This window comes from Hyaena hyaena, unplaced genomic scaffold (genome assembly GCF_003009895.1).
Source record: "Hyaena hyaena isolate Hyena2069 unplaced genomic scaffold, ASM300989v1 scaffold_79, whole genome shotgun sequence".
NCBI classification, from domain to species: domain Eukaryota; kingdom Metazoa; phylum Chordata; class Mammalia; order Carnivora; family Hyaenidae; genus Hyaena; species Hyaena hyaena.
In genome coordinates, this window is record NW_024080711.1 from 3,539,597 (window position 1) to 3,561,536 (window position 21,940).

At 33.8% G+C, this 21,940-nt stretch overlaps 1 protein-coding gene and 1 pseudogene across 23 annotated transcripts in view; one reads left to right on the forward strand and one right to left on the reverse strand.

Moving 5' to 3' along the window:
• The window catches only part of RIMS2 (regulating synaptic membrane exocytosis 2), a 599,820-nt gene that overhangs the window by 396,633 nt on the left and 181,247 nt on the right, over positions 1-21,940 (forward strand). For 10 of the 23 annotated variants that reach the window (XM_039233796.1, XM_039233785.1, XM_039233791.1 and 7 more), the window contains 2 exons: positions 15,644-15,823; positions 16,717-16,826. In XM_039233796.1, the coding sequence (XP_039089727.1) occupies positions 15,644-15,823; positions 16,717-16,826 (290 nt within the window). Of the gene's footprint in view, positions 1-266; positions 333-15,643; positions 15,824-16,716; positions 16,827-17,661; positions 17,695-21,940 lie in introns of all 23 variants that reach the window. The other 13 variants (XM_039233797.1, XM_039233794.1, XM_039233787.1 and 10 more) reach the window with 5 other exon arrangements.
• On the reverse strand, positions 8,901-9,201 carry LOC120232845 (annotated as a pseudogene).

The following is a 21,940-nucleotide window of genomic DNA, read 5'->3' on the forward strand; positions in this document are numbered from 1 at the left end:
TTTCTCTTGAAAGCTGATTTGTTTAAATCTTGATTTGTTATATTTCTGTTATGTTTATTTTTGAATACTTCACCTATTTTAACCTTTAGCAGTGCCATATCACAATGGACATTGGGAGGAAGGAGCAAGCTTTCTATTAACAATTTTCATTTGCTTTGCTTTACTATCTGCTTATCTTTTTTGAATCTCACTTTTTAAAATTAAACTATACCTTTTCATTTCTTTCCTGAGTCTCATTTTTATTCTTGTTTCTGCCACGCTTGCAGTCAGTTTCTTACTCTACCTCGCTCCAGATACAGTCAGACCATTGAACATCATCACAGGGATGGCAGGTATATTTTTCTTACAATTGAGCCTGTTCATGGAATTGCATGTGCCTGTCTGTTGATATGATAGCATTCACTTCTGTTTCTGTTTTTATGTATACCTATATTATTATTAATAAAATATAGAAATATTATCTTTACTATAAAATAGTAGAAAGTAAAACATGTAAATACTTTAATTCAATAAGATGTCAAAAATATAGCTTCCCTTTAATGAGCTAGTATCCTCTCTTGGATCATTCTAAAAATTTAGTTCACCAGGAATTACAGTTAATTTGATTATCTAGACGGATAGAAGAATAGTATTGTTAAAATGAATTGCGTTTAACTGACCACCTTCCTCAGCAGAGTTCATTATATATTTAGACAGCGCTGGTTGATTTTTACATATCTTAACAATCCGATTCCCCACTTCCTCCACCACGGTTGAGGAATCAGTCCTATAAGTACTTAGGTTGAACTGATCAATTTATGGTTACCTTGTCTAAGGTGGCTGTGATAGAGAGTCCTGAATCCATGGAGAATATGGAGTGTGTGGGAAAATCCTTGTTCATTTCTACTTTACCACCATTCTCCTTATATTGAAGGGAAGTATCAGTTACTTGGCATTAAACAGAAAGAAGGATAATCTAGAAAGAGAAGGGAAAGAAAGTCTCCAAAAGCTTACAGTTCCAGTTTCTCAAGGCTCTGTGTGGCTTCAGGGATTTGAGCTGGATCTGCAACATCATTTTAGAGCCTGCAGGCAGAGAAGAGAATGGCAGTGTTAATGTGGTGGGTTCAGCAAGTATAGATAAACAATTATATGCTGTTCTCACTCTATTGTTTCAAAGTGGTTTGGGTTATGTGTGACCACTCATGTACTATTGATTTAATCTATTAAGGGTTATTAATTTAAAAGTTTAGAAAAAATAATTGAAACTAATGAGTAAATTCCTAAGGACTGAATTCATGTAGATAAATGTGGAAGGAAACGTTAGAGATACATCAACCATAAACATCTAATAATTCAAGTTTTGTGATGTCTTTCAGTAAATGTAGTTGACATTTACTGCCTTCTAGTTTATCATATGATGGTGATTATTGCTGTATTTTATTGTCTTTTGAATTTCCTCAGTCTCTTTTCTGTTATTTTGCTTCAATACTAAACAATTCTTTTTTGTCGTGTCTTTTATTGTTACTTTTGCTGTATATTACATTTTGACTATTTTGAGGTTGCAGTGATTACACACTTGCTTACAAAACTGTGAAGAAGTAGTTACATAACTGTCCTTATAATTGACCAAGATCTTTCTTAAAGTGGGTGACATGAATGAGACATTATTGATTATATTACTCTGATTACTCTGGTATCTTCCTTTAAATGTGAGTTAAAATCTTGTACATTAGTTTTTTATATTATTTTTATCTTAGTTATTAATAAGTAGATTGCTTTATATTATTTATTCTTTCAATAAACTGACACACATAGAATCAGTTCTTCATCAGCTCTGGGTTGGTCATCAATTTCATATACTTACCCAAATTCTGAACCCTAGCCTAGCTGGCCTGTTTTTATGCAGGATACATTTCTGAATTGCCTTTTGTGCCATGATTTTGTTTGTGGTCAGGAAACACAATATTATTAATGTTTATATTAAAATAGAGCACAGTTAAGAAAATGTGTTTTAGAAAACAAGTGATCAAATATCTTACTGTAAGATTTGCCATCATTTAAATGATTCCAATGTGTGCAGCTAATGCATACCTACTCCTAGATTTTGTTAAGAATGAAATTCTTTAGTTGCTTTTAAAAATGCTATGTTTCATCATTATCAGTTTGATACGTAAAAAAGAATGTGTACACATTAATGAACATCCATGAATCTGCTACCCAAACTGAGAACTAGAATATATAGTTTTATTTATTGCATCTACCTGTAAGATCTTTGCCTGTTGAGTCCACATGCCTCTTTCAGTGAAGTAGTAAACACTATACTGAATTTTCAGTTTAACATCACCTTCCTTTGCTTTTTTAAAAGTGACTTTGATAATTTGTTTTCTCTCCGTTAACTTTTTGAGTTACTTACTCTTTCTGATCCTCACCTCAATCCACTATGAGATTCTGGGATTATTGAAGATATACATGTATCCATTTTCCTGTGTTTATTATCATAATGTTCTAGGCTTCTTGTCTTAAACTTAATCTCTGTATCTTTGTATATAGATCATATGGTGACTTCTTGATTAATCCATTTTATTCTTGGGAGATTTTAGCACTTCCTTTTCATAATTCCTGCCATCCACCAGAACAATGTTAGCATTTACCTGAATGATTTATTCAGTGCCCACTCGCTTTCTTGGCTGTCTCAAATTGGAGGTAGTGAATTATCCCCAATTCTACTTTAGTCAATCACTTCCATAGCCATATTCTGAATTTTATCATCTTGTGAAATTGTTCTACCTTTAAAATCTTAATTCACATACTTTGCTCTTGGACCAGAACCACATATCATTCTTATATATTTTTTTTACTGAACTACATTTACCTTACTAGTTCTTTTATCTCAATGGTGAACTCCACTCTCTTGACCCCTTTTCCCTTTTCCTATTAGTCTCCACTTTACTTACTTACATATCCAGAAGTTGAATCCATTTCTAGAAATATCCTCAATTCCCTTGCTACATTATTTTTCTTTTACCTATTAGAATTCAAATCTGGATCAATCTCTTTCTTTTGCAGAATGGTTTTGAACTAAATTTTCCAAATTCTCCCTAACTCACCTTCTTGAGTCAAAATAACTGAACACTTAAAGGAAATGTGATCTCTTTATGGGGAGTTGTAAAAATAAAAAAAATTTAAAAAAAAAAAAAGGAAGGAAGGAGGAAAAGAAGGAAGAAAGGAAGAGGGGGAGGGAAAGAAGAAAAGTAGCACCAACTCTCTAAGTGTCCAGTTTCCCAGCCCAGATTTCAAGGTGATATTTACTATCATAGTCTGGGAATTGCACTTCTGGGATAAATATTATGTTAATAACTCCAAGTGGACTGTAGTTTAGCTATATGAAATCTGCAATTATCTGATTGGAATGAATGACTCCACGTGGAGTCACCAGTCTATGAAGAATTAGAACTACCAGTCTCTTTACCCCAACATTGTAAAATGAAAAATTATGAGCCCAATCTCTTTGGAACAGATGAATAATAGCAAATAATATTTGCTAAACTTCTTTTACATTAAATCAAGAGACAAATTTTAACTAATGTTAGGAATCAAAACACTTTTTCTTCTGACCCAGTTGTACTAACCAGTACAAATAGATCTCTGAATCACTGTGTATTTTTAAACACAGTCAACCTTTAAACAAATATAATTAGGATGGACATCATGTTACCTTTTATTAATGATTCTCTATTAAGATATAGCCTTTATTTTAGTAAATATACCTTTTACATTTAAAAATTTACTCCCATGCCTTACTTCTTCCCCTCTGGTATTTATCTCTCCTTAAGGCTATACACAACATACTGAAGAATCACTGATATTTGGCAGCTTAGCAATGGTAAACATTAGGTAAAGATGTCATGGAGGAGACAACTAGGCTATAACTTGAAAGAGGAATTGGAATTATTTAGATTTATATAGAGGTAAGGTAGGATGTAGATGGAATTTTAAAGAAATGTATAAGTAAAGTCACTAAAGTTACTAAAATATACCATTTTTTAGTGCTGTTGGAGGATTACCCACAAGACAGGGAATAACAAGAAATAAATCTGGAATGATAGAGATGGTCCCATTTACAGATAATTTGTATGTTCTGTGAAGGAATTTAGATCTAATACTGTAAGTGATGGAGGTACTTCAAAGAGTTTTAGTTAGGAGATGGCTATAATATATTTATTCATTCTAGAGTAATTACTCTAGAGACTATATGGATGGTTGGTTTTAGAGAAGAGGGTGTGGGAAATAAAAATATGCATAAAGATTTTTGCAGAAATATCTTTGGGCAGCAGAAAACTCTTTGAGGGCCTGAACTAAGTAAGGTAATAGATGTAGAGATAGAAAGAAGACCAAGGATTTAATCAATTGAAATCAATACTACATGGTAAATAGAATTTGGATGATGAGGGGAAGCAAAGAGTCTAATAGTTTGAGTAACTGGATGCATGTAGTACCATGACAAAGGTGAGTAGTGGGAGGAATGTTTTGAGAGGAATTAGTTTAGGTGAGAGACAAGTTCAGTTTTGGAATTATTGGGAGAGTTAAGGGGAAACCTCTAGCAAGCAGTAAAATAAATAATTTTCAAACTTAAAAAATTTTAAGAGCAATTAAAGAGTAAATTCAGTAAAAATTGGGAAGTAGATACAAAAATAAAAGTGAAATCACCCTAAGAAACAACCCATGAAATTAAGGCTAAGGGCTCTTTCTCCACTCTGGGAAACATTAACAATTAAGTGGTAGATAAAGGAAGAGATACAGAGAGGGAAGAGCGAGAAGAATAGAGCAAAAAGAATAGAGTTTGAAGCAGGAAGAAATAGTGTCAACAGTAAAAATAATAACCAAAAACTCCCATGAGATTTGTCAAGTGAGGAGTCATTAGTGACTTCACCTAGGATGGTTCTAGAAGGGCAGTAAGGGGAAAAAAGCAGCTTGCAATGACCTGAAACATGACTGGGAGCTAAGAAATTAGATGCATTAAGAATGTGGAGGAAAAATCCTGAGTAGGGGTATGTGATATCAAAGTAGATTTCTTTCTTTAGAATACAAAATACATCGTGAGTTTGTAGACTGGAGAAAAGGATCCTTTAGGAAAAGATAGGTTGAAAGTACGGGAAAAGGAAAGAATGACTGTTAGAAAGGTCTTGGGGTAGGAGATTGGATTAAATACACAGGTGGAGTTTGTACACAGAAAGAAACTCTTGTTTGCTTTTGAGACAGGAAGAAAATTGATGAGAGAGTTGAAACAAGTAAGTTTTTAGAAAAGAGTTGTGAAGTTGAAGATAATTACGTTTGATAGCTTCAGTTTTCCTGTTGCTGTAAAACGAGATGATGGTGGTTGTTTTTGAGACAAATTATTGAGGGTGGAGGGTTGAATACGATGTTGATTGGAAATGGGGAGGTTTAAAATGGTCATTGGTTAAAAAGTGCTGGGAACTGACTAAGGAAAAGTAAAAAGATGATACCAGCACAAGAGAAGTTGGGAGCCATGAATTTGCAGTGTGCCAGACTTTTCCGATGCTATCCACAATTGCCTTGATATAGAGAAATCAGATAATGTCATTGAACAAAGTTTGGGGGTTCTGATAAATGTTTGAAGGGTTTGGGTTAGAAAGGAATCTGAGTGTTGACATGGGTCAACACTGAGTGTTGATATGGAATGGATCAGATGATCAATCATAGGAATTTAGGATTGGTAAGGAAGGAAGGCAAAGGGAATGATATATACTGTCAGGAATTGGTAGCGCCAAGGAACGAAAAGTATCAAGTGAACCTCAAGTAAAATTGAAACGAGACTATGAGACACCTGACAGAATTCATTGTTGTTATCAGAATTCAAGATACATATTGGAATTTAGTGTTTCTGAGTTTAAATAGTTTCATTGGATCCTAAGATCCACAGTAATTTGGGCGTAGGGGGTAATGCAGGAAAAAACATGAGGATGATTGAGGTTTTGAAGATCTCTTGGTTCAAGATTATTGAACAGTTTTCTGCATGTGCACTAAAATTTCCTAGCATTACCATAGGAATGGTAGGAAGGATAAAGAAGGTAACTGACAACCAATTCCCCAAATTATCAATGACTAAGAGGAGGGATAACGATTGGAAGTTGAATAGATACTAACAACTGAATTTTTAATGGAGGTTCGAGCTAAGTTACACATTTCATGGAAATAAGGATATTTACATTATGGTATGAGAGTAATGGCCAGAGTGCCTCCAGGAAGTCATCTTCTCCTAGATCCATGGACTATGAAGTATTAAGGAATAAGTACCTTCTCCTGATGTGAGCTATACTGGAAGCAGAGTTTGTAAGGTTGAGCTGAATATTATTTAAGTTAGGGATATGCAGGAACCATTCTGCAGAACAATACCATCCCTTGATGATACAAGGAAGTTTGTTAACAATGGGTAAGGATTTTTGAGAATACAGCTAAGAGAATGAGAGGTTAAAATAGTACAGAAGAAAGTATAGGAGGTGAAGCATTTGGAGAGATATCAGGAGCAATTGAGCTTGCCTTTTACTAAGGTTATCACAAGTTGTTCTGGGGCAAAGTTGAGACTTGTTTTGGTGACAGACCTGATTAAGTTTCTGGGAAGTGTCTAACCTCTGTCTAGAGTAGTGCTGAGGCATACCATGGAGTTTGAAGAGAGGCAGTGAATGGTCTTATCTCAAGGTATTTGGGGCCATCACTAAAATCATATTAGAGAAAGGATTCTGATAAAGTTAGTGGAGTCACAGATGATGAGATTTCTGTATGGAATGTAGACTTTTTTTGTTTATTAAATGCATTTAATTGTTTTGAGAGAAAGAGAGAGAGAGAATGCGCACATGTACATGAGGAAGGGAGGGGAAGGAAGAGAGAGGGAGAGAGAGAATCCTAGCAGGCTCTGCTAACGTGGGGCTTGATCCCATAAACTGTGATCATGACCTGAGCCAAAATCAAGAATCAGACACTTACCTGACTGAACCACCCAGGTACCCGGTAGACTGTTTTCTTATAGATAACTTGTCTGGTAAGTAGTACTGAGAGCCCTTAGTAAATGTGATCAAATCCAAGTAACTTATACTTCCTTTCTGTCTTAATTTCTTTGTGTTATTACTAATCTTCTTCCCTGTTAAGAGTATTTTCTTTTCCTTCACAACTAATCTTCTATTTGTGTTTCTGACTGTAACCTCTCTTAATGTCTTTGGAATTTTTCTTCATTAATTATTTCTCCTTTCTCTTGCATTTCAGTATCTCTTACTTTCTTGATTTGATTTCTTCTTGAATTACTGATGGAATCTAAATAATACCTTCTTTCTATTCTGCCAAACCTCCAAGCTTCTTTGAGAATGATTTTGTTCTCTATCTCCTAAGTCATGGTTTTGAGTATGTATTTTTACATGTTTCAAACACTCCTTCATCAGCTCCTAAGCTTCAACCCTCTAGGGTTTGACCCTTGCCTCCAGCCCTTTATTTTAAAATTTTTTCCCTGTGATTATTATTGTCCAAGGCTTTTATGTATATTTATCTGTTGCGCTTTGCATGAGTCATTATCAATCACTGCCTTTTTAATGTTTTTCTAATTCATTACTATCCTGATTCTCATTCTACCATTTGACTGTTCTCCGTCTTCTTCTCTTCTTTCCTATTTCTCATGTCCTCAGCTTTTTGACTGTATGTTGACCTGTATCCTATCATCTCTGTGGCTTTGACCAAAACTTCTAATAGCTGGTTTAGTTCCTAGCCTATAATATGAACACTATAAATAATATTGAAATAATGAGTCAATTAATCGATCAGTACTGAGATATTAATACCTATCCAGTGACTTCTCAAAGTGTATCTCCAGTACAGCTCTCTCCTTTGAAGGCCAGATTTCTCTGCCTGATTGACATCTGTACAGAATATTCTTCTACCTCTCATGAATTTAAGTTCAAAACTGGAGTTACTATCCTTCCTCACTAGAATTCTTTTGTTTCTATTAAAAGATTATCATTTCATTTTGGAGGCTGGTAATTTCAGGGTTTTCCTTTGGTTTATTTCTATATCTAATTCATATGGTGATGTCAAACATGTTTGAGGGGGGGAAAAAAGTCCCTGCTATTGAACAATTTATAGTTCAGTGAAATTAACAGGCTTTCACATTAAGAAAGCTCAATTCTACTTCCAGCTCAGAAAACATCTAATTGTGTGTCCATGTTTCTGTGAGCCTTAGTTTGCTTATTTCTAAGACAGATATTGGATTATATGACCTCTGAGATTCCTTCTAACCCTAACATTCTGTTTGTTTAATACTGTATATTGCATATATTCAATATACTGTGTATTTCATATTTCGTACATTGAGATTTATAGTGTTTGTCATCCATACCTTCTCTATTTTAACCCCTATTACTACAAGTTAGCCTTTTCCTACTCTACTTCATTTCATACACTACTGCTAAACCCATCTTCCTAATTCATTACTTTATTTAAAAATGGCCTTTGTTCAGAAACTTTAGGTCATTCTCCTAGAAAATTAAACCCTGCCTAAGCTTCTTAAGTAGGCATTTAGGATCTCTATAAACTGAGTCCAGGATAATTTTCTAACTAATATTTTGCCATATTTTCCTTTTGTATGTCACTTGACTCTTTTATTGAATCTGATTTATTGAATATAACAAAATTCTGTATACAAAATGACCTGGACCTGCTACTTTAAGATGTGATCCTTCCCTACTAATATTTTTCTAAGTCAGTCCATCCAGTATAAAAAAGCTTACTCTAAAAGTAATAGAAAAGTGCACTTTAAATGAATGACCTAACTTCTGGAACTTCAATAGCTCTAGAAGACACTCAAGACATAGGGAGAATTACGTTCCTGTACGGAGGCTGCTGGAGAGCAGACACAGGCATCAGGAGGCCTTGTGTACTGCCACTGTGATACCATCCTGTTTCTGGGCCATCATAGTCCCATTATCGGATTCTAGACACAGCACAGGAGACACAGCACAGGAGTGTGACCCTGCACAGCACAGTGGGGTCAGAGGTCAGCCCAGCTGCTTGCTGAGCTAGCCAAGGCACCGCCCCAGCATGCTAATCTGACAGGATCTCACAGAAGCCCAGATTAAGTCGTAGTGAATGTGTGCTGAGGACTCAGACAATGGACAGATTCGTCACCGTGTCCTCCAGGTGCTGCTCCAGAGCCTCCTCCATCACACCCACTGTCCACCCCGGCCGGGGACCCTGCAGCACACTGTGTCCCTTCTCTCTCCCATCTGACTCTTGTATTGTCTCCATCTATCTGCTGAAACTTCTCCATCTTTTCATGCGTATTGTCCATCTTGTCTAATCTTCTAATCTTTTAACTATCAATTATACTTGTTTAAAATTCCCTAATAGTTCCAAAACCTGTGTCATCTCTGAGTTTGTCTCCGTTGATTGCTTTGTCTCTTGACAGTGGGCCCTATTTTTTCTTGCTTTTGGGTGCTTCTAGTCATTTGTTTATTGACTCTTAGACATCATGTCATCAGTAATGACTGAAGCAATTAGTATTTATGCCTGAATATATGCATACATCTTGTTCTGTTAGACTGTGTGTGTGTATGTGTGTGTGTGTGTGTGTGTGTGTGTGTGTGTGTTGGGGATTAATCAATCCTCCTTGGACTACTACCTCTTACTGTGTGATTGGTACTAGATGAAGTGGCAGGTAAGGGCAGCTGGTGCAGTATGTATGAGATATTTGCACTATACCCATTTCAGTCTCCATATAAACCTAACTAAACAAAGGAAGGTTGGTGAATTGTTTAAAGATGCTAGTGAAACCATTGAACATAGCATTCTAGTGTGAGGACCAAGCCTCTTCGCATTTTTGCATATATTACAGTAACAATGCATAATTTGGTCCTTTCCAAATACATGTTTAAATGTTTGTTATTTCACAGACTATTTGAGGACCTGGGAAGGGAAAGTATAGGGGGGCCCATCCCTTGGCAGAAGAACATTAATTTCTTACAACTGACAAAATGTTTTTCAACTTTAACATCCACTGAAAAAAATGAAAATTATTGAGTAAACTAAGAATGTTATCGATTATAGATAGCAATTGTATTATCTCAGGATTTAAAAGATATGTATTTTAAAGATGTATTAATTTGCTGCATGTTAATTGTGGCCGAGTAAATAATCCTGCTTACTTGTGGTTTTGTGTCTGTTATTTTTTAAGTAAAAATTAAATAACAATGAAAGTTATAAATATTTAATAAAATACTCAAAATATCCTCGAGACATTGACATCTTCTATGTTTCTGTGTGTGCATGTTTAATAATGCAGTATATCTTTATTTTTCAGTATTGTATTTGTCCCTAATTTTCTTTAGGAAATTGAGACATTTAATATTTTTTTCTTGCTGTCTCCTACAATGGCTATTTCTAAGAACATACTTCTGTAGATTTCTTTGAGCATTTCTCTTTTTGGTGATAAAGTAGACTTATGGGGTAATAGTAATATGATTTTCTACATTAAAAGTGTCTTGCTTTTCACATCACTACATGTATTACTACTATTTTCATGTCTTCAATTGTTAGCTTGGCTGACACTAGATATTGCTGTTACTGTTGAATAAACTCACTTTTAACTAATACACAGAATTTACATCTAAGTGGACAGAAATGTTCTGTAAAGAGATGCTGTCGTGCCTAGGATAAATTGACATATCTTCCACTGAAATAATAAAATGTTCCTAATTGTACACAATATTTATTTATTTATTAATTTGTTTGTTTACTATGACTTCCATGGTATTTTGTGTCTTTATTATTCATTTATTTATTTATTTATTTATTTATTTATTTATTTTTAATTTCTGAGAGAGAGAGAGAGCGTGAGCAGGGGAAGGTCGAGAGAAAGGGAGACACAGAATCCGAAATAGGCTCCAGGCTCTGAGCTAGCTGTCAACACAGAGCCCGACGCGGGGCTCAAACCCACGAACCATGAGATCATGACCTGAGCCGAAGTCAGACCCTTAACCGACTGAGCCACCCAGGCACCCCTGTGTTTTGCAACTCTCTTTACTTTGGAAGCAATACTGAAATAATATAAGCTAGAGGTTTAAAATTTAAACTTGTGCCTTTTAATTTATGATGAACATGAAAATTATAGAGTTGAATCATAATTACTTAACATTATTTATTATATAGATATGTATATATGTTTTATTAATTACCCTAAAATGGTTAAGTTTAAAATTTTATCATGTATTTATTTCTTCATTAGGCAGCTACTGCTCAGAAAATGTCTAGACACTCAATAGATTTTATCAAAAGCATAATGCTTCCGCTGTTAATCCACTTACTGTATTACACAATACAGACACAGGGGGGACATTTCTTGCGCCAAACCAGAGATTATCCTTGTCTTCCAGAGATACATTAAATTTTTTTTTTCATTTAAGATTTCAGCTTTAAGGAAATAATTTCTTTGTGAAAATACAAGGAATAGTTTTTAAATAGCTTCACTTTTTACAAGTTCATTCTTTAAGAGAACCATTTTCATTTATTTATGGCATGTTTACAATCTAAATATGAAAGAAGCCTGTCTAATTTCTCATAGACTATAAGTTTTGAGTTATGGTCTAGGACAGTTTCTACTGACCTCTGAATATCACTTTGAAATTTTACATTGTGCCAGTTGTTTTTTTGTTTTGGCTTAGTTTTTTTGAGTATTCTTAGTATTATTTTATCACACCTACAGAGATACTCTATATTGAGCTTTTGTTAATCTGGAATTGTAGCGTTATGATGGTTGAATGTAAGTGGTTATATAGACGAATGCCCACTGCCCTATTCTTTCCTGTTACACTGAATGACTCCCTTGTACAGTGATTGAGAATAGGAAAAGTAAATAGCACCAAAATGATGAACTATGTGGAAAGCAGTGCCAGATACTCGGAAATTTAAAAAAATCTTTTAAGAGCAACTATATTGAGGGGAAAAATGATTCAAACTGGACTTCACTCTAGATGATTATAAAATAATTTTTCCCTTAGAAATCCTCGGCTCAAATCTGCATGGACTATTATATGCTTTTAAAGCAGGGCTGTTGCAATATTGGCAATTGTTATAGCAATATCTGTCAATATGAATTAGCTCTCTTTGTAGAAGGGCTATTAAACGGTAACCTCTGCAAACACTTGCAGTTTGGAATAAGGGCCACTAAATAACACAAAGCAGTAATCTGTATTTATCCAGGTAAATAATACATGCAAAAATCTGAACTATTTTATACATATGCTATAAACAATTTACTTAAAAAGTGAAGCTATGATAGATATTAAATCACTTTTTTAAGATACTATATCATATTTTAAAAGACAACCACATTATCTAAGAAAGATTTAAATTTATAGCTGCAGAATTCCTAACCTTTTATATGGCTTGTCCTTTGGCAATCTTATAAAACCTATGGCCACTCTTTTTAGACTAAAGTTTTAAAATGCATAAAGTACAAAAAGGTAAATAAGGGCAGGTACAGGGGTGCCAGGGTGGCTCATTCAGTTAAGCGTCTGACTTCGGCTCAGGTCATGATCTCACGGTTCATGGCTTTGAGCCCCGCGTTGGGCTCTGTGCTGACAGCTAGCTCAGAGCCTGGATTCTGTGTCTCCCTCTCTCTCTGACCCTCCCCTGTTCACGCTATCTCTCTCTCTCAGAAATAAATAAAACATTTAAAAAAAAAACTTAAAAAAAATAAGGGCAGGTACAAAAACAACTATATATAATTTCTAAATATAGAGTCCTAGTTAAAAAACCTCAGTAGGCACTAAAATATTTTATACCTTGCAAATGCATATTTCCCACGTCTCAGTTGCTAGCATTCAAAAATTATTTATAAGTTCTTATCTTAAAATCAAACTTCACTAAGAATTTAGGTGAAAGTTGTCAAGTTTTATATCTCATCCTCTTAAAGCACCTGTTAGGAGATGAGGTATCTCGGGGTGACACTTGGGCAGTGCTACTTTCAATTTTCTCAGATGTTGTCTTAGTTCTTACCTAGTAAGACTTATCTTACCCTTGAAAGGGAGCCTGTGTTGATTGTCTCTTGTGTTATCCAAGTTTAAAATATGGTAGCTTTCTACACCCCTTAACCACCCACGGTGGACATTTTAGGAAAGTGCTACCTTCTACTATGGTTCTTTTGTGTTTCAGTATTAGCCAATCTCCTTTCATGCTATGGAAATCAGACAATTCATATTATTTATGAATATGGAGAGAAGAAATATAAGCAAAATTTAAAATATTGACATAGTCTTCAAACAACTTTTCCACTAAAGAGGAATTTTTTCCAAGGGATATTTCCTAAAGAAAGACCTATTTGCTTTATAAGTAGCAGGATTCTTTTAAGGACATAGAACATAGCAACACATTTGAAAAAATTCTCCAGATTTCACTCACAATCATGTATTTCAATAATTAAAAATATAGTGTCAAGAAGTAAAAATTTATATCCTAACATCTTACTTTTCACTTAGAAAAAATGCTTGCTAGAATCAGAATAAATCAAATTTTGCATGAATACATGGGACATTAGCCTTATTTTATATTAGGGCAGTCATAGATATTCTACAAAAGTGTCTTGCTACATGTCATACAGTGAGACGAGCTTATTGTTAACTTAATAGCAAATCTGAAAATAATGTAGATTGGCACTCTCCAAAAAATAGGCTTTAAGGAATCTAAGGTATTTATGTTACTTTGCTTCTGCTTTTTTTTTTTTTTTCATGATGAAGGTATACAAAGATAATGTGCACTAAAGACATCTAATGAACTATTGAGCACATTTATTTCTAAAGAAAAATATTTTCTCTCAAATAGTTTTTCAGGGAACAAAAATAGAATTATGATTTTTTATACTATCAGGCTGCCTTTTTCATCTATGTCTTTGAAAGTAACTGAATATTTTATATTTTTGTATTTATACAAAATGTATTTGTATATTTATACAAATTGTATATATAAATACAAATTTGTATTTATACAAAATGTATTTATACTTTGAATATGTCAGCTTTTTTTGACATATCCAGGATATACTTACATAAAAAAACTAAACTCGGGAAATCAATCATATCATGGCACATAGATTTTAAAATATTTTAAAACTATTTGGCCTATGTGTTACCTTGTGAATTTAAAGTGTATGAAGATCACAAGATAATGTTGTAGAATAAAAACCCAGGACTCGCTTCCTAAAGTCCTCTAATCTCATATGTACTGGTCAAAAATTGTGTGCCATATAATTAATTACATGTAGGAAATTGTGTCCTTTCTTTTCTTATTTTTCTTTAATTGCCTGCAGTTTTCATTGTCAAAAATAAGATTGAGGAGAACTTATAGGTAAAGTGGAAGATCTTTACATTAGTCTTGGGGGGAGACTAATGCTTGTTTTCCATATGTAGAAAACATTTCTGTGGTTACAACTAGATGGAGAGGTGATAATTTGGTGCAGGTATTACTTTGGTGTATGGAGCTCTTGATCAAAGCTAGTGTTGTCATAGAAAGTGGGGCTGGTGTTAGGAAACACTTATTGATCACGTGTTAGGTGTTAAAAGCATTATGTTTGATTCCAGGGATATAAACATCAGTAATGATGGGCTCCTTACATTTAGGTATACTCCTTTCAATAAGGATTAGGTTTTGATATTGGATTTGTTTGTGGTCAAAGAGAGCACATTGTTTCAGAACCATTATTATTTCAATCAGTTAATACCCTTCTGAATTTTTAAAAAATCTTTTAAATGTTTATTTATTTTTGAAAGAGAAAAATAAAGGGTGAGTAAGGGAGAGGCTGAGAGAGAAGGAGACAGCCTGAGAGAAGGAGAATCTGAAGCTGACTCCTCACTATTAGCTAGTAGCAGACAGCCTGATGTGGGGCTCAAACCCAGGAGCTGTGAGATCATGACCTGAGCCAGAGTCAGACACTTAAGTGACTGAGCCATCTAGGCATCCCAGTACCCTTCTGAATTGTATTGGTTGGCATTGCTAGAGTGCCCTGTGAGAGGTGGCACAGATTGGCTGACTAACCAGCTTTCTGTGATTTTTCTTGTGGACCGTGTTTAAATATGGCTACAGCCTGCAAGGTTGCAGTGGTTTCTTACAACCTTTTGATTCTTCTGTTTGAATGATGGGATATATCAATATACTATGTTTGTGCTGAAAGCCTTTTTATATCTCAGTTGATACGCTAACAATCCGCCTTAGGGGCTTTAGAATTAATGCTTGTATGTTCTTCTTCACTCTTGTGAAAATGCTAAGAAAAGCCATTGAATTCTTTGAAGATAGAATAGTTCACATATTTCACATGTTTCATTTAGAGAATTCACTTGGGAAAGCTGGCAGTTTGGGTTGTCATCGATTATAACTGAGCAACTCCTATTGTCTCCACTGGGAATTGCCGTTAAAGGCAAATTTGGGTTTCCTTAGAAATTCTTAAGAAGTTTAGTGAGAACTGCTCAGATTATGTTGGGGAAGAGAACTTTTTTATTTTTTTGCAAATTCGATAATTTTAAAAAATAACCTTTTTCAAAATCAATTTGATGCATCATAACCAAATAGCAGAAGGGCACTAAAGATCAACTGAGCTGCTTTTTGACTAACATTTCAGGGATTGTGAAGCAGCAGATAGACAGCCATATCACAGATCCAGAGCAACAGAACAACGGCCTCTCCTAGAGCGGACCACCACCCGCTCCAGATCCACTGAGCGTCCTGATACAAACCTCATGAGGTCGATGCCTTCATTAATGACTGGAAGATCTGCCCCTCCTTCACCTGCCTTATCGAGGTGAAAGATAAATCAATCAGACTAACCTCCCCTTTGCCCCTCCAGCACACCTATTTATTTTCCCAGCAGCTAAATGGTCTCTTCTATCATCCTTGGCTGATCACTAATGACAATCGATACTAACCTTTTCAGTGTAAGCACACTATTTATATTCAGCGGATATAATAGTGTGTGGCTACCATTGTAATTTGTTTTTAACTGTCCTGACCACATCTGTTTTGTGATTTCTCATTATCAGGAGTCCTGGGTAAATGCCCCCATAATGCACTTCATAACTATCATGTTCTTCTCCTACAGAATGAGAAATTGTTTGTGTCCATTAGACATCACTTTTGGAATAATCATCATAATGACACTAAGTAAAGCTAGATTTTTAGTTTCTTTCTATCAATACTAGTATCATGTATTAACCAGTATTTTCTTTAGCTGAATTTTGAATTGTTCAGGATTTTATTTGTAGTTTCATGAGATATTTTCTAATAATGGGATATCAAGTATAAGCCTGAGTAAAAATCTCCTTGGATCAAGGGAGGGAGGTTAGTGCTGAGAGTTTGAAATCTGGTAGAAAGAAATGTAAAGCATTACCTTTTATTTTTTAAGCTGCAGAAGTCTCCTGTTGCTTTCATATAGATAGAATACTAATTTACATTAATCTCATGGATGTTACTGTAGGATTCCGTGTGCATGTATCTGTGTATGTATGCATATTACACAAAAGTAGAAGCATCTTTTGACAATCATTCAGATATCCATATTTTGTCCTTCCTTCCTAACCTTTTAATCAGCAGCTACACGTCTTTTAAAATTGCACTTGCACAGCTATCATATGAACCAAATGTATTACAGTTGCTTAACTCATGCTACTGAGAATGAACATCGATGGTGTATTGTAGGTCTCATCCTCGTACGGGGTCTGTCCAAACAAGCCCGTCCAGCACTCCAGCAGCGGGACGAAGGGGCCGACAGCTTCCGCAACTTCCACCAAAGGGAACACTGGAGAGAAGTAAGTTTTATTTCTAATTATGTCATGTAGGAAATACACATGGAAGCTAAGGTGAATCAAGATTCCTTTTTTACTACCTTTGTATTAATTTTCTTCTTTTGTTAATTGAATACCTTAGCTGTATTTGCTGGTAGTTATATTTATAAATATATTTATAAATGTTATATATGTTGCATTTAAAATTTGTAATATTTGGAGGTAAAATAACCTTCCATTATTGCTCCTGCACATTTTCAAACTTGAATGAATGCATTTTTAAAGAGTAAACGTAATGCTCTTAAATAAGCAGTTGGATGATATTTCTTTGCTACAATTAAGTTTATGTAATTGTTGATAGTTACATAAAGTTTATTAGTAACTAGCCAAATCAATTTTCACACACTGCAAAGGACTGGTTAGCTGATGCACAACAATGGTGACCCTTCTCAAAACTGGAGTGCCAGGAAAAAGGTAATCATGAATATACAAAGAAAGATGCATGTTGTACTGATATTTTTAATAGTTTCAATCTTTGCATAAGAAGCACTATTTGTTTATACACAGATGAACATAATCCCCAAACATCTATAAATTCTTATGGATAAAGGACCTCTAAAAGCATGGATGATAGAATATAATAATTTTCAACCTCGTTTTTTAAATGGTCCCTTTATTTAGTAACTGGATGTACTTTGACAAAAAAGACATATATGTATATATATGTATATTTAAATCACCATTTAACTTTTCTTTAATAGATGATACATACATTCTGTATCTTTGGAAATTTCTGTTGTTTTTAACCCCTGTGCTTTGGTTCCCTTTTTTTGTTTTGTTTTTATTTTGTTTTTCCTAGACAATGGAGTCAAGGAGATAGAACCTTATGAAGGTCTGTACTTAAAGGAGGGTTTGTTTTATGCTGACAGCCTTTTTGGGGGGCTTTGGAAGCAAAAATAAACCCAACTGCAATTGATGTCCCTCCATTGGATAGACTTTTATTTACAGTAAAATGGTTTTGTTTTATGATTTTTGGTAAAGTCCTCAACTTTTGTTTTACTTGAAAATTAGGCCAAGGAGTTAAGTTTCTTTGAGTCATTCAAGCATGAGTGCAAAGAGTTGAACTTTTCTTAAGTGAAATGTTCTGCTTCACATCTTTTCTTAAGATAAAATGTTCCTTTTTTAAACTTTTTCATTTGCTTTTCGAGCAGAATTCTATGTTTAAGGCAAGACCTTAAGCAAAGATATCAATTGCAGTCTGTGTTTATGTTACTGAAGATGTACACCTAGTCTAGTTATACTTATCATCATATATTTCATTTTGTATTTATGATGATCTTTTAATTATTAAATTTGTCTTTATAGAAAAGAAAGTTGTTGAATTAGACAGTGATCGTGGTTTGTATTCCCTACATCACTTTTCGTGTTGTACCAAGACTGCTTACAGTATACCAAAGTTAAATATGTGCCGTTTTATTATCAATACTACATTATGACTCAAGAGACAATATTGAGTCATGATATATGGAGCTTCATATTTTCACTAAGACAGAAAAAATTACTCTGCCAATTATAGATTCTAAAATTAACTTTGTAAACTTAAGGAATTGTTCAGTTTTATTTACTTACGAATTTCCAGCACATAGAATAATGCCTGGCACATTATAGGTCCTCAATAAATATTTGCTGAATGAGTGCATGAAATATTGTTTAAAAATTGAAAAGTTACTTCACAGAGTGCATAAGGTATCACTAAAACAATCTTGTCATTCTAGAGATGTTTATATTAAAATGTATATTTCTATTCCTATTTGTAACAAAGTTTTAAGTGCACTACCTTTGGGCAGGGATACTTTTATTGCCTTATATAATTTGGAACAAACTGTGTCCTCGTTAGTTGTTGAATGGTTTATCGACTTTTATATCAAAGTTCTTTCTATGCTGTGTACAATGGTTTTAAACAACTCCATGCTGTTGAGACCAGGGCTAATGTGCTGCCTGATAAGGAGATTACAGCAGCATTTCTTTAATTCTCAATTATTTACGTTAGAATGGGTGTATATAATTTTAAAAGTACTTTCCAGAAGAAAAATTCTGTAGTACATGTGAAATTTCTTGTCTCCCAGGATTTTTAATGATAGAGTTTTGACCTCATTTGTTGGCATATGAAGTCACAGCTTTTTAAAATTCAGTTTTAATATCTTTTATAGCAATAGACTATTGAGACATGAGTAGTTCCATAACAATAATCTACCAGAAAGCCAACATAGGGCTGATAATGAAAGTTAGGGTTGAGGAAGTTTTTAATGGGCTTGTCAACATGCATTCTATATACCGTCTCATTTTTGCCCTATAGAATCTATTCAAACCATGGTTTTCCTTTAATGTCATTTGAATTGTAATTTTTTTTCTTTTATATAAGTAAAAGAAAGAAGAACTAAATCCTCCTTGTTATTTCCACTATGAGATAAAAGGGTTTGTTTTTCAGTTTTTTGTTTGTTTTGTTTTGCTTGGAGGGATGGATGATTTTAACAGTGTTTTTGTAAATGTTGATGTGAACACTTGAGTAGATATATAATTGTGTAATTTTCTTTAGCTTTAAAGGAGATATAAAATATCTCTTTTAGAAGTTTCAACTTCCCACTGAAGTTAAAGGTACATGACCCCAAATAGGTTCTCAGTAGGTGGTCTAAATCAAATTATGTTTGGATTATCACTTAAAAGTTATCAGAAGATGTAATTTAATGGCCTTATTTCAAGATCAAAGTAATGACACATTTATTTATCTAATCCTGTTCAACAGCTAAAAAATGAGCAACTCCTAATTTAATTTCTTTTGATCTTGGTTATATTTTAGTCTATTAAGGAAATTACTTTAAAACTTTATATATGTTGGTTTTCATGATGGTACAGTATTAGTTATCCTCTCTCTGGCAACCAAAGAAAACAAGAGCAGTATAAGAAAAGTACAACATAATGACTGCTGCGGCATTACTATTTTTTAAAATTTTCTCTTGAACTTGATGTACTGGCATTGTGTAAAAATGAGTTTTTAATACCATTTTTTGGTTCTGTAGGGATAAAGGTATATTATTTTTTCTAAGAATATATCAAGATCATAGACAAAGTATTTTGACTACTTTACACAGTTACCATATACACAAATATTTTAGGGGCCACAATCACTCTTTTACAAATCAAAGTCAACATAAAAGAAGACAATATGATAATTTATTAATAGAATACTTATTTACTTAACATGTCAGAAACTTAGTAAATAATCATTAGTCTCCTCATAATCACTCATATCATGAATAACTTGAAATTTTTTGTCACTAAGAGTAACAAATATATACATCTGGTCTTATTTTTTTCTTTACTTGTGCAAATACAGAGGTTAATGAAGAAACGGGGCATATGGAAGAGCAGTGGGGAGAAAAGCAGGGTGAAGAGGTTAAGGCAGGTCTGTCTGCGTGTCTAATATAAATAATTGAATGTTTTAGAAGTATGACTTTTCAATTTCACATAAGAACTTAGGCTCCAAATCTATAAATGCACTATAAAGAATAGATTGTTTTTCAGTACTAACTTTTAAATAAATTGTCTAATTATTGATGGAGAAATATTACATAAGCTATCTACATAACTTATCAGAATGTTTTATTTATCCATCGGAACATGTTCCTAAATGTTAAAAGTCAGACTAAAATAATAGAAAATGTGTCTGACCAAACTTATACCTGTCCTTATACCCAACTCTATTCAGTTCATCTATTTATTAAAAACTCTATGAGTACCTACAGTGGGTTACACTGAGTAGAAGTATGTTGTAATCCTAGCCTCCTCTCTATAAAGAATTTTGGTTTTGTAGAGGCAAATTGCAAATAAATATAGAGCAGAATATAAATTCCATTAAAACTTTTAGAGGCTACCACTATTTTCTTCATAAGTTGTTCCTAAAATAAGAAAAATTAACTGTACATTCCTGCTCTTCATCTCAGCTCAATATTGCCCTAATGTTTATTGACAGTCATAATTTCTCACCAAAGAGTCCTCCTTCTAAGTGGTGTGGAAAGAGCCTTCACTGTGGTGGTTTTTTAAGTCCCTATTATGTTTACATGTCATAATTTCTCTTTCTCTATATTAGATACTCAATATTGACATTTGTGATGCATGTGAATATGCTCTCTTAAATTAAATAAACATAAATATCCTAGTATAATCCTATCCTATTGAAATGGGTGGCTTTAAAGTCAGACGTTTGGCTTTGTTGGGCATGTTAAGATTCTGAGGGAAAAAAGTGATGGTCATGTTATCTGACGTTTGTCAGAATGTTCCTGAAAGAACTTTAAAACTTAAAATGTTACATAATCAGTATATATGTTTATATATTGCTTTTATCAAATTTTCACTATTTTTATTTGAAACACCGAATTGAATTCTAATCTTTTCTAAGCTGTCAGTTTTAAAAAACTTTAATTTGAACAATAACTTTAGGCCTAATTTTTTCCTGTTTAATGCATCACTTTTTATTAACAGTAAAGTCTCCTTTACATGCCTTGTGTTCTCTCCTTTCCCATTGTGTGAAAGCAATTTCCTTATGTCATGGATGCATTCTATCAGTATTTGTAGTATAAGACACAAGACCTCTCATGCTGTAGTCTCTGATTATCAGTAATTATCTTTAATGTCAAAAGATGAGAAAAATAATCTGAGTGCATCTGATCATGAAAACAAAGGCAAGTTTAGCTGATATTTATAAAAATGTGTAACTGTGTTCTGAACAGCTAATATTTTAACTATTAGAATGTTACACATCTTCTATCGGAATAACTTGTTTAGAGCATACCGTAAAATGGATTTCATCTTAATTTATGTGTGTAGTTAATGTTTTCCTATTTGCCCATTCCTATGTATCTTGTATTAGTCCATATGAACACTGAAATGCTTTCACACTGTTTATGAATTGGCTTCCACAGGAAAGTCATTGCTTTGGGTGTCATTAGTTTGGGGGCTTCGGCTGTAGTTAATATCATTTTTATTTATTTTTCACTTCCTTAAGATAAAGCCTGTTTGTTGGACCAGTTTGTCACCTATGCTTTATTCTCAAAATTAACTTAATTAATGAATTATGTCAA